This window comes from Alosa alosa, chromosome 6 (assembly GCF_017589495.1).
Source record: "Alosa alosa isolate M-15738 ecotype Scorff River chromosome 6, AALO_Geno_1.1, whole genome shotgun sequence".
NCBI classification, from domain to species: Eukaryota; Metazoa; Chordata; class Actinopteri; order Clupeiformes; family Clupeidae; genus Alosa; species Alosa alosa.
This window is the reverse complement of record NC_063194.1, coordinates 21,508,840-21,522,367: the sequence shown is the minus strand read 5'-3', so window position 1 is coordinate 21,522,367 and position 13,528 is coordinate 21,508,840. Positions and strand designations below refer to the sequence as shown.

The 13,528-nt window shown below is 46.3% G+C and overlaps 1 protein-coding gene across 1 annotated transcript in view; it reads right to left on the bottom strand.

The window, feature by feature from the left end:
• Positions 1-1,652: 1,652 nt before the first annotated feature.
• The window catches only part of si:ch211-278a6.1 (SRC kinase signaling inhibitor 1), a 106,681-nt gene continuing 94,805 nt past the window's right edge, over positions 1,653-13,528 (bottom strand). Inside the window, 3 exon segments of the mRNA XM_048245484.1 lie at positions 1,653-5,931; positions 10,248-10,400; positions 12,981-13,528. The exon segment at positions 12,981-13,528 is cut by the window's right edge and continues 13 nt beyond it. Coding sequence (XP_048101441.1) covers positions 5,401-5,931; positions 10,248-10,400; positions 12,981-13,528 — 1,232 coding nt within the window. The 3' untranslated portion in view covers positions 1,653-5,400.

Here is a 13,528-nt window from a genome sequence, read left to right as displayed (position 1 = left end):
CCGCTGTGCCCATTATCCTTCCTGGGAGAGGAAACAAAGAAAACACAAAGCACCACGGTGTACAAGAGATCTGCACTTTACTGACCCACACAACCACAGCAATTATGTACAAAACAGGAGAGGAAAAAAAAGTCACATTTCTCAACATAGCATCCACACAGATTAAATTAGTTTCTTCAATATCTGTTGTGATTTATATGTCATAGATGTATATATTATTTCTATAGAGTTTGTTTTTTTCCGCTTGGTTCATATATCACACTACTCTACATATGGGAGATAAGTGGGAACACCTTAATGTGTCTTTGTGGGTTCGTAGCGAGCTTGTGCTCTGGGGCGATGCTCAGGTACTGTTCCTCTTCCTCCTCCACGCTCGCCACTGTCCGACCCCATCACCACGTCACAGAAAAGCAGAAGGCCTGTACACATCACTTATTGGACATATCGTGTCGCGTTTTTTTTATTATTTAGAAAACAAAACAGAAGTTCTTTTTCTTAACAGGTGTAAACCTTTAACACTTTGAACACACTCTTCTCAACTTGTCAGTCTTTTAAAGGAACATGTAGACAACTTCAGCGGCACCGTGCGATTGCTTGAGAATATACATGCATCATCATCATAATTGTTATTCATCTTTTTTTCATATATATATATATATATATATTTATATATATCTTAGAACTCCGTCGCTTTTTAAATAAATTATTATTCTGGACATAACATTTTGTAGAACTCTCTAAGAAGGACTATATATACATATTACTGTCAATGGTTGGTGTCTTATTTTTCATTTTTTTGTTTGTTTGCTTGATGCCATAATTTGGTACATCCACACATTCATGTAAACCCCTTAGAATGGCTCACATATCTCTGGAGACAGGAACTGCACAAACCTTACATCATCTTTGTATGAATACTACAGGAGAACTTGTGAGAGTGTTTTTCAGTGTGCTACACATATAACCAGAATCCCAGACATGAGCAATTAAAAGCAGAGTCATCTGTCAGTGTTCTGCTTCTCAATAAGACAATTTTCCCATCTCACATCCCTAGAAGCAGGAGATGCCAACTGCAGAAATAGAAAACTGCTCTATAGATTCTGAGCCTCAAATCACAAAAAACAGCTTAGTTTTTTTGTGATCAGATACAAGACGTAGAGTATTTTACCCTGCTTTTTGGAATAAAAGGCCCTGGTTCCGTGTTTTTTTTTTTTTTTTTTAAAAGGGCCTGGTTGTTGCAGTACCAGACTTCTCCAGTGGGGGAGTCTAAAGAGACCACAGTGATTTTGATGTGTCCCCGAATACACCACTGCTGAGAGAGCTCTAACTCTGTCAGGATTGTTCTACGGTTTGGAGTCTTTGCCTAGTCCCATGGTCTTTATAATGTCACCATGAACCACATTGACGTCCAAATTAGATTTATACAACAGCAGGACTTGTCAGCATTATAAACAGCTTCATTTCACATATTCTTACATCTTACCACCCCAACAATCTCTCTCTCTCTCTTCCTAGTGCTTGTTAAGTGTGCATTTAGACATTTTTTTCCAGATAGATGCTCTTGTGCTAAATCACATTCTGAACTCTCAGGTAATCTACCCACGAGCCCCCCCCCCCACCCTCCCAATGAAACCAAAAAACATCTGATTCACTCAACATTTCAAACACACTTAAAAAAAATCACTGATTAAAAAAGTCCAACTGTATATTACATATATGAACTTCCACTGTACATATGTACTGTAAATATTTCAACTCAATATATAAAATGTTTTCCTCTCATGAATAAATAATCTATCCGTGTGATATATCTTTTTCAAGAATTATAAAACAAGGTCAATCTGTACAAAGAAATGGTCAGCAAATAACATGAAATCAAAAATAGGATGATATGTGATGATCAGAGTGCATCCCTGTGTGATTTGTCTGTAGTTTGTTTGTAGGTTTCCAGGGCTACAAAACACCAATAGTGTCAATATAGTTTCATGAATTTACAGTGTAAGCTTCTCCTTAGAGAGTGAGACTGATTCTGTCTGATTGTTGCCTTTCATTGTAGGTAGTTTTTTTCTATTAACGCAAGCCTTGTACATTTTCAGTTGTGTTAAAAAAATACAAAACAATACTCATCTTCTCATTGTCTTGTGGAGTTACACCTTATTTGCATTACCTTCCAGAGCTGACTGACTGAAAACATTTATAACAAATATCCCCCCTCACTCACACACACACACACTTACACACACGGACACGGACACAAACACCTACCCAACACCACATACATCCTACCATGAAAAGCCCTGCACACCCAAGCTCCTTAAATCCCTACCCTGAAATGTACACATCCTAAAATGTACCCTTGACAGTAGTTATGCCCAGTGCAGGCTTGACTCCAGGGGGGAGAGGAATAATGCAAACTAGCAAAGGGTGGAATGGTCTACACACCACTCCGCATCTCCAGTGAAGCATGACCCTGGATGACTGCGGGTGGACGGCGAGGGGGGAGAGAGGCGACGGAAATGGAACTCGGCGAGCGGCAGACTCAAGAGCTGAATGCGTCTACTGCCGCATGACTAAGACAATTTCTCTCATTTGGCTTCACCGCTGAAGACCCGGGGGCCGAGTCTGGTGTGCTAGTGTGTGGCTAGTGCTACCTCTTCAGCGTTGATGGAATGGAGATGGTTTTGTCATTTTTTTTTCCGCCCAAGCCTTTTGTTTTCCTCTCTGCCTTTTTTCTGGGGTGGGGGTGGTCTACTTGTGCTTCTCACTATTCAGTGAATAGACTTTCAGTGCTGCCAGCACTTATTATCTGTGCTCTACACAAGATCTGCCAGATGCCAGCATACACACACACACAGCTTGATAAGCCACAAACAGGAATGACAAACAGCAAATCCCCACCGCGCTCATCTGATGGCACCTTCTGCCTGCCACAGGCCTCGGAACAGCTTTATCGAATTTTCCCTTAACCCCAATCGGAGGGAGTCAAATTCAGCCTGGTGGGTGGTCAAGAGCAGACAAACGTACTCCCACACAGACAACATTCAGATGGAGGAACAACACTAGCAGGAACCTCCTGAGAACTGGAGGTGAATGCTAATATTTTTTTTTTTTTAACCAGTGAAAGAACACTGTTTCCTCTCCCCACACTCTTCAGCCCGATCCCCTTTGTAGTGTTCCCTAAAACTGAAACCATCCCCCAGTCCCCAAATGTGCTTTCCCCTGCAGATGACGTTTATCTCATCTAAACATTTGTGACAATAAGTGAAATACACTTGTTCGAAACTGGCCATGCAGCTCTATCCTAGTTCTGTCCCTCTTCCTTTTTTCCCTCCCCAAGTCCCCTTCGCCTTCGCTTCTGCATCTCAGGCTTTTATAACCCAAACATCCCCGGGCTGTCTCAGTGATGCATCCTCAACATAAAAGGGAGGCAAGGAGGAGGGGAGAAAAAGTGGGGAAAGGGAGCACTTGTGCTGTGCTGACAGCCAGAGCCGCGAGGAGAGGAAACTTGTCACTCCTGCTGCCTCTAATGCACTGAGCCACACACACACACACACTGAGCCACACACAAACACACACACACTCCCCTGTCCTCCATCCTAGCTACCCGTGCCACGCTGACTGAAGCCCACTCTAAGCCTCACGGCAGGGAGCACTGGAACGTGCAGAGCTTCTTCCAGACAAGGCTGACTGTGCGACACCTTAAAGCCCCTCTAAGGTGTATTCCCAAAGTGCTGACCATGTATGGGTGACTAACTCTGTCCCATTTTCAAATGCTCAGGTACCCTTGATAGAGGGGAATTGTCAGTATGCCTCAGGCATATTTCCCCTTGGTCCACAAATGTAACTTGTGCTTCTTCAGTGAACTACTATTGACGGCTAACTACTCACTAACTCTCAATTTCCTGTGTTTCTCTATAGTAGAATCTTGTGCTATAACTGGCTATTAAGGACTATCTATCATGGTCAAGCTGATATTTCCACATGGGGCCCTAATTTAAATGCTTGGCAAAGTGCAAAATCTAAAGTCTAACTAAAGCTTGCGTAATAGCTATGCAAAATCTATTTGCAGATGTAATACCATGAGGAGCAGAAGCACTAACATTAGTGGGTCAGCTAAAAGCTGTCTCACGCCCCATGATACCGTAGTTCATGAACAATAATTTGGTTCATAGACTGACTTTGTATTTTGCCCAGCATTCAAATTAAAGACTTCATATTGATTGTTCCCTTTTGCTGCTGTCACTTTCTCTGGGCAGTGTTGTTTATGCTTTTCCCAGGACTAAATCCTAAAAGTACGCTTGGGGATGCCAATGGACCCTGCTGCTTTGAGGATGCCAGCAGAGCTCCTGCAGCCTCGGTAATCCCGCCTCGAGCGACAGCGTCCAACATCCCACAGCCCTGTGTCTGTTGCTATGCCAACCAAATGCCCACACACACACACAGAAAAGATGGTGGCCAAAAAGGTGACATCATGGAATGTTTTGGGTAAAGGCAGTGAGTGTGTGGGCTTTGTGTGTGTGTGTGTGTGTGTGTGTGTGTGCATGGGGATGGAGCTGAAGTTTTGAAATTGAAGACCAATCCTTGAAAAATGTTCAGTAAAGTGATAGCACCAGTGCTGAAATATGCAGTAGATTGAAACATTGTTTTGTGTCAACAGGTCTAGAACAGAAGCACATCAAATTGTGTTTCACATATACATGTCTTTTTGTCGTTTTTTTTCCACCTCTGCCTCAACACGATTCCCACTCTTTTGGTGATGAAAATCTGGACATACACCGAAAAACTATTCACTGTTCTTGCTATTATTGCAACTCTACTCGTTATAATAACTTAGTTCACAGTCTAGATAGTATACTAGAAGGAGGTCCGCCTCCACTACATTCCGATGGGAGATTTTGGCAAATGGGTGGTGGTGCGTGATGAGCCTGGGTCCAGCTGGTTTCTCTCACCCTCCCACGCCCGAGTGCCAGCGCACGGAGGACTGCCCGTCTGTTCCATGGAGCTCTGGTCCAGCCAGGCAGGCGGTGGGACTCGGGCCCGACCTGAGGGCACCGTGGCTGGGACAGGCCACAAGCCGAGCCCGGCCTAAGCCCCAGATGGTAGGGAGACCCACAGATGGAGAAGGGAAAGGATGGAGGATGGAAGGAGATGGAGATGAAGTCTGCTTAACTCCAAAACTGGATGATTAGAGTGAAATGAAAAAAAATAAATGAAGTAAAAAAAAGAATAAAACTGGCAAAGGCAAAACAAAACTTGAGTTAGAGGCAAGTCGTGTCTTTGTGTGCCATGTTTGTTTGTTTTTTTTACAGTCTCCTCGATCCTTTAAAAGGGGGATGTGGTTGGGAGGGGGGGGGGTCTTTTTTGGCATATGGATGCTGCTGCTGCTTCTCCTCCTGGTCCTCACTCTGCTCCGTATGATGTGGCCTTGGGCAGGGTCTTGCTTCTGCCCTCCTTCTGCCCTCCCAGGCTGGACATGGGGTACTTGAGGCTGTGGCCCACGCTCTTCAGGCCCAGAGAGGAGAGTGTGAGGGAGGTGAGAGGGGAGGAGGAGGTGGAGGGGGAGGTGGAGGGGGACACGGAAGGGGTCGTGGCGGTGGGGGAGGTGGTGGGGGACAGCGAGGAGGCCGAACGCCCGTTGGTCTGCGCCGTCGCCGATGGGTGGAGGAGCCGGTGCTGGCGCAGTGTGGAGGAGAGCAGCAGGGCCTCGGCGCCCAGGCTGGCCAACAGCGCCCTCGCCTGGCTGGAGGACGCGCTGAACGCTGGGTGATCCCCGCCACCGCTGCTGCTGCCGTCCTGGGGATACTTGCGGAGGCCCGGGGCGAACAGGGCTACTGTCGGCCCCGAGCCGCCCGAGGAGGGCAGGCGGCCGGAGAAACTGGCTGCGCGGGTGCCCGTGAGGATGGGGTCGGTGAGGAAGCTGCCACCCAGGGCCTAAAAGGGTCAGTGTGGCGCGTGGGTCAGTGGGGAGTAAGGGCAGCAGGAGCAGGGTGTGGAGAGAAGAGATGGTGGGGCCGATTAAAGGAGTGGGTGGACAAGGAACAGTGGAGAAAAGGTTTCAGAGAGAAAGAGGTCATGAGAAAAAAGCAGAGTGAAGAAAACAAAACGTAAAAATAGACAAGCACAAACAAAGAAGATACACACAAGCACACACCCACACACAAACACAAACACAAACACACACACACACAAACACACACACTTGTGAATCTCACATAGCACATCTGAAAAGAGGTGTTAGGAGTGTAGTAAGTGCTGGGATGCGGTTTGGAGGGTGGATGAAGAAGTGGAGAGGGTTTGGGTCGGGTCGGGCCAAATCAGACTGGGTCACTCATTGCTGCCGAGGGTCATGGGGTCAAACAGGGGTCACACAGGTCACAGGAGCGTAGGTAGAACCCACAGGAACGGTGTGCAGGGAGGTCAAATGTGAAAAGGGGGGGGGGGTGGAGAGGGCACAGAACACATGACACTGTTAACTCCAATCCATTAACTTTGGCCTGTTGCACATGCAGCAGAATCACTGATGTACAGTACAGTCATTTTAAACTTTAAAATACTGAAATCATAATGTCATTACCATCATATCATGCATTGACTCTGACGATAATGATGATGATTATGATGATGGTGTGTGTGTGTGCGGGGATATATGTGCATGTGGGATATGTGTGCGTTTGTGTGAGTGTGCCTGTGTGTGTGTGTAATGAAAAAGATTATACAGCGCGCGCCTGTGTGTGTGTGTGTGTATGTTTGTGTAAGCCTGCAGTAATCATGGGCATCGCAGCTCTGGTGGCTGAAATCCTGGTCCAGATCAATACTCATCAGACTAACATCCTCCTTCTCCTTCATCTGAGAAACCAAGGTTCTCTCCTAACATAGCGGACCACTTCAAATGAATGCCAAGCAGCTGCAAAGCTAAACACGTCTGTGCTTCCCACTCGCAGCCATTTGCTAAATTATTATCATACAATACAGTACCCAACACCGGTAAACAACCTCTCTTACGCTCCTGCGCTTTTCCTTCCCCTGCGGGATAGTAGTCTGCTGAAAGGTGTGTGTCTTGTGTAGTTATGGAAAATAACTGTTGCCAACCCCTACACCTTCTGTCACACACATCCTAAGCTGCTGCACTGTGTCGTGTAAAACAACAGCAAACACAACGCAAACAATATGCTAATAAAGGTTGAGGGAGGGGAGAGAAGGTGTGAGGGAGAGAGAAGAGAGGAGAGAACGAAAGAACATGAGTGGAGGAGTGAATATGGGGGAAGGACAGAAGCGTATGGTGTGTTGAGACATCGTGCTTTGTGCTTAAATAATAGGCTTAACTTCCCATTCATTTCCAGGATGGTGACAAAAGCCAGTGAGAGAGAGAGAGAGAGAGAGAGAGAGAGAGAGAGAGAGAGAAGAGAAAAGAGAGAGAGATGGGGATGGAGGGAGCCTTTGAGGGATACGAAAATAAACAGATGGGGAAATAATGGCGGAGACACACAGATAGGAAAGGCCAGAATAAAAAAAACAAGAACAGAGAATGAACAGTGGGCGAGAGTGTAGTGTATGGTGGGAGGCGTGTGTGTGTGTGTGTGTGTGTGTGTGTGTGTGTGTGTGTGTGTGTGTGTTTTAGTGGCCTCCCTGTCTACTATGCTTTGAGCAATTAAAGAGTGGACTGATGTAACCGGACACTGATTCCACTTAATTTAACAGTGGACCCAAGCACAGGAGACATTCACTCCAGAAAGTAGACCAGTGCAGCCAAACAGCCAAACAGCACCTCCTGGTCCTGCTGCCCCTCTCTCTCTCTCCCTGTGCCTGTCTCTGTCTCATTTCCAGTTCACTTTAATTACACTAGAAGATAGAGAAGAAAACAAAGAAAGAGGAACAGAGAGAGACAGATGAAGTCAGACAGAAAGAAAGAAAGAAAGAAAGAAAGAAAGAAAGAAAGAAAGAAAAGAGGGAGAAATGAGGTAATGATAATTACCCACGATGTCCTGAGGCTGGATTGGGAAGCCTCATAATTTTGTGGCACTCTGCCTTCCCTCTGAAATTATGTGGCCACTTGTCTTTATAATTGTGAGAAAATCTATCTAAATGGTGCAATACTCTCTGCACCCTGGCATCAAGGCAAGCTCCACACAGCTCCACAGCCTGCAGTAGGAACACAACCTGCCCAGTTAAGCTCTCTCTCTCACATGCACTCTCTCTGTCTTTCTCTCTCTAGCTCTTTATCTAACTCTCTCTCTCTCTTTCCTCTCTCTCTCAGGTTTTAAGCCTGTGCATGATTGAAATGCAAGTGCTGATTCCACGGGTGCCCTATTAACATACACTATTTACTGCATCAGTTAACAAGAACAAACCATTAACCTCTGAATTAGCAAACTATAAGTAATGCAAAGCAGATTATTAACACCTGTGGGAACAGAAAGGTTGCTGAAATACTGTGTGTGTGCATGTGCGTGTGCGTGTGTGTGTGTGTGTGTGTGTGTGTGTGTGTGTGTGTGTGTGTGTGTGTGTGTGTGTGTGTATTTTCTTCAACTGTGCAAATACCCAGTAGTATGTAAGAGATATTATGTAGATGATTTTGTTTTATAAGAATGAATAGGGATTATGTCCTGTTTCTGGCATGTGTACATGCATGTGTGGTTGCTTCTTTCTGTTTAGTGAGAAAATGCTGTTTAGGCCATGTTTGTCTGCTGAGCAGGGCTTCCTCTTATCTGTGTTAGGTCAGTGCGGCACAGTGTTTGTGCTCTGGCTTTGCCAGCTATCCTGCTGTTAGCTCGTGGGCTGTTAATGCAGACACAAGCCAAGCTGCATGATCGAGGGACCTGGACTATGTAAAACAGGAAAGTGAGAGAGAGAGAGAGAGAGAGAGAGAGAGAGAGAGAGAGAGAGAGAGAGAGAGAGAACAAGAGTGCTGCCCTATGGGAAGTTCACATGGCATGTTTGTGTTTATAGACCCTTTCAACAAGGTAAACAAAAACAATGCTTGAACGTTCTATTTGGGCCCCAATCTACTTCCTCTGCATTAAGATAACATATGGAATGTTAAAACGGAAGTCTTGTGGGGCCAACTATGCTGATAATGGAACTCTCTTGAAAGGGTCCATAACTCAGGACCAGAGCGTTCTGCTGCCTCTGTGACTGTGAGCCCGTGTGCGGTGATGGTTTCACCTCAGCTTTGTTTATTTGGAATGTGAACTCTCTGGGGGGGTCTGACTCAGCTTTCAAAGAAACCCAAACCCAACTACAGAGCGTTCAGAGTTGTCCCTCTTTCTGCCACTCTCACTTCCTTTGAACTCAGTAGTGGAAGCAGTTACCTCTGACTGACCGAAACCTGAGTTGTCACAACCATTATGTACAGCCAAGAGTGTTAAGACTCAGCCTTGAGGGAACAACAGTATGGGTGAATTTAAAGTATATGGGCAGTAATATATTGCAGTCTAACGTGTCCAATTCAATTTTCAGACATGAAAGTCTAACAGCTCGGAGGTTTCCGTTGCCATGGTTCCTCCTAGTCTCCTGCTTTAGCATGCAGATCATATAAACGGCACCTTTAAGTTGCCTGCTGCCACACACTTGCACACTCCCTCTGGGAGTCTTCTCCAAGTGTCTTTTTCTGTGTGTGTGTGTGTGTGTGTGTGTGTGTGTGTGTGTGTGTGTGTGTGTGTGTGTTTGAGTGTGTGTGAGAATGAGAGAAAGAAAGAGAGAGAGAGTGTGTGGCCATAATTCATCTGTTTATTAATGTGGTTTATTCATAAATTATGAAGAATTTATATTCTCATGTGTTTTATAGCTTTATCCCTTTTTCTATATTCAAATAAAGATTTATGTGTGTGTACTCTATGTTATTTTTCTCTCTTTCTCCATGGACAGATACTGACTTGATAAACAAGAGTAGCATTAGCTGAGCAAGTTAGTAGTGAGTGACACATGCATAAACACATAGACACTATACGGTATCATCAAGTGTACTGAACAGTTATGCCTATTCAATTACCTATACATTATGTCCTATACAGTTACTTATATAGTAACTAATACTTGCGATGACATGGATTCCAAGAAGAAACTTTTAGTGGAGGCTCATGCACTAATCCTATTCTGTTTGATGAGTTTGACAGTGCTCATGCTTAATGCGAGTGTTTCAGCAGATGAAACATGTGAGTGTATTCATCTGGGTGACATCAGTGTATGAACAAGGTCAGGGGTTGGAGGTGAGAGGTTAGGGGCTGAGGTTAATGACGAATGAACAGTACCTGTAGCTGGCCCTGGCTCTTGAGGAACTCCTCGCGCTGCTTGGACAGCTTGCTCTTCTCTGGGTTGCTCTGCTGCAGGTGCTTGAGACGCGAGGCTGCTGAGGAGGAGGAGTGCAGTGCTTTACCTCCACCAGAGGAGGCGCTGTTTCCACCCTGAACACGGACGGGAACGAGAAGGGAAGAGAGAAAGAAAATGGAGGTGACATGTTAGTTCATGTAAGTCACGGCTCTATTTGGCCTACAGGTGTATCAGCTGACCAGATAGAGGATGTACTTTCAGAATTAAAGGTCACCCGTTCCGATCAAACTGTTTCTAATATCAGAACCTGTAAGTGAGCATAAATAAAAGACACACAAAGCCCTGTAACACACATACACACTCATTTATCCCCAGCTGAAAGACAAGAGCAGTAAAGGATGTGAAACAGAAAAGGAAAGGAATTAAAAAAGAGAATTTACAGTGATGCACTAACGATAGTTTTTCCATGTAATTCCTTTTTTTTAATCTCAGCAGCCAGGGGAAGGTAGGATTCCCTAGGAGCGTACGTGCTGCTAGGCGCCTACCTGTATAGGCTTCTAGTGCTGTGAGCTCCCCCATAAGCAACTGCAAACTTAAAGCAAATGCATGTGGCTGGTGCAGCTTTCTGTGATGAGTGTTATGGGAAACATGGGGAAATTCACATCTGAAAATCACTTTGGAGTCAGTAAGGCACTAATCAGTTATTCCTCTGGAGTATGGATACATAAAAAGGCATTAAATATATAGAGCGCACACAGGTCTGCCAAAAACGCTCAGCTCAGCGCAGCGCAGCGCAGGGCAGCTCAGCTTGCCGCAGTGGCCCCTGCCCAGCCTCCATGCCAGCGGCGGCCAGTTGGAGCGCGCTCAGTGAGCCGTGAGGGGGGTCCAGGAGCCTAATGAGATCTCTGATCCAAGCGCAGTGATCTGATAACACACTGTGTGTGTGTGTGTGTGTGTGTGTGTGTGTGTGTGTGTGTGTGTGTGTGTGTGTGTGTGTATGTATTAGAGAGAGAGAGAGAGAGAGAGAGAGAGACAGAAAGTGAGTGAAAGACAGAGAGAGAGAGACGGGGCTGGCATGTCAGCTGCCTGGCACCACTGCACACTTCTGCAGATGATGATGTCATGTTGGAGGCCGCTGTGTGTGTGTGTGTGTGCGTGTCTGTGGGGGGTGATTTAGTGTGCTCTGCTGCCTATCCCTTAGTCCTAAGCCAATGCTTTTTTTGTGTTGATGCTTGCAGAGGCACAGGGATGGGGGGCAAAATGACTCATATGAGTGCCAAGAACTGGTTGGAAGCACTGACTTGACGGCAGGTTTTGGGGTGAGCGGAAAGTCTCGCTTACTGCAGAGGCTGTCATGTGGAGGGATATCATCATCATCTAGCCGTGAGTGACCACTAAAACACAGATGCAGACAGACATATTTTCCTCCCACCATTAATGCTCACCTGAGCAGCACAATCTAGTAGGGATGCACACTGCGCACAAATAAAGGATTTGCCCAGTGGGACTGCACTGACTGCAGTGGCGGAATTGTTGCTTTAGAATCACTTTTCAGTACATGGCTGAGGGCTGAGGGCTGATCTGGGACCAGCTGTAGGACCCCAGCTCAGTCCAGATGCATTACAATCACAGAAAAGCCTGGAGCTCTCTCTGAGTCTCTAAAGTCATAACTGTAGCATTACTCTGTGGTGTGAAATGGCAATGTCACAATGCTAGAAATACCCAAGGTTAAAAAAAAATCCAGTTTGGCAACCAGCACAAAGCTTGTTTACAGATGAATGAATACAGAGATATTGCCCACTGATAATGATTACCAGCAACAACGTTGCATTTGCAGATATTACAGAACCCCAAATGTTTTAACTTACAAACCACTGAAAGGTCTATAAACACATAGACCCATTTTCCTATTATTGATGCTAAAACTAATGCCACAGCAGATCTGTACAGTGTGGTGTGTGCTGTGATGTTCAAACCAATACTGTTGGCAGCGGAAACATCACAAAGCTTGTCAGAGTGAGCGCAAGATAAAGAGTGCGCCAGAAGTTAAATAGCCAGAGAGGAGGCAGTTTACTGTCAGAGTCAGCACTACCACTTGTTTACAAAGACAAAAACGGCAAAATGCAAGAGACAGATCAATTAAAGAAGTGCTTGTGAAGTCGACAGACCCATCTCCCCTGACAGAGCGAGAGAAAGCAAAGAGGAAAACCATATTAGAAACCCTGACAGCAGATTTGAGAGGATTTGAGAAGGTTTCAAACTGGTGGTTCTTTAGTAGTACAAACCAGCACAAAAAAGTTAAAAGTTGTGCTTGCTTTTCATTTGTTTTATAGTTGAGTTTGCACAATGGTTGAAGTGCTTCAATGCTCAAACTGAATTTCATGTGCATAAAATATATACTCTTAAAAAATTTAGCCACCAGTTTCTGTAACCTAAAATCATTTGACTTTCAATCTGAATTCAGTCCACTCAGGAAAGCAACTAACGTCCAGTCTAAGTCTTTAAAGCTGAGCCCTTTTATTGCTGATCTGAGGAAGTGTTTAAATCATAAACACATGGCCACGAATGAGCCTTATCTACCCTCTCCTAAAAAATTCTATGCTGATGTTATGTCTGCCTGGACTGAATTCAAAGAAAACAGATCCAGGGAGCGGCACAGCGGCCAGTAGAGGAGAGGAGAGGAGCAGGAGTGGCTGTTGGACGGGGAGGTCAACCTGGACGTAAGGAGGTCTGATGGAGGGCTTTGGCGGGACCGGAGGCCTCTTGTTCCCCCCTGACCCTGCGGATTCCGTGGGCGTCTGGTCAGGCTGCTGTGCGCTGTTGGAGGGAGCACCCTCGGCTGGAGGTGTGAGGGGGGAGAGGAGCCCGGAGCTGGGGTGAGCTCCAAACTCCATCAGGGAGTTCTCCAGCTCCCTGATGGTCTCCTCCAGGCTGTCCAGCCGGCGGTAGGTCCTGCTGCGGATGTCCTCCCCTGGGGCCTTTGCCCCCGTGGGCTGGGCCTGCTGCCCCTCTGGGGCGCCCTCCTGCCCCTCTGGGAGGCTCTCGAGAGCAGGAAGTGACTCGGTGGAGCCTTCCGCTTTGAGCTTCCTCTGGGGCTCTCTGCTGTCCGTTACCAGGCCCTGTCTCCACGCCAGCGTTTCGGCTCCCGTCACACTGTGCCGGTGGGGGCCTCGCCTGAACCGGTCTCTTACCGTTACGGTGTACTGCGGGACTGGTTGGTGGGCCCCGTTGGGCGGAGCCTCGGACTGACACTCGGTCAGCA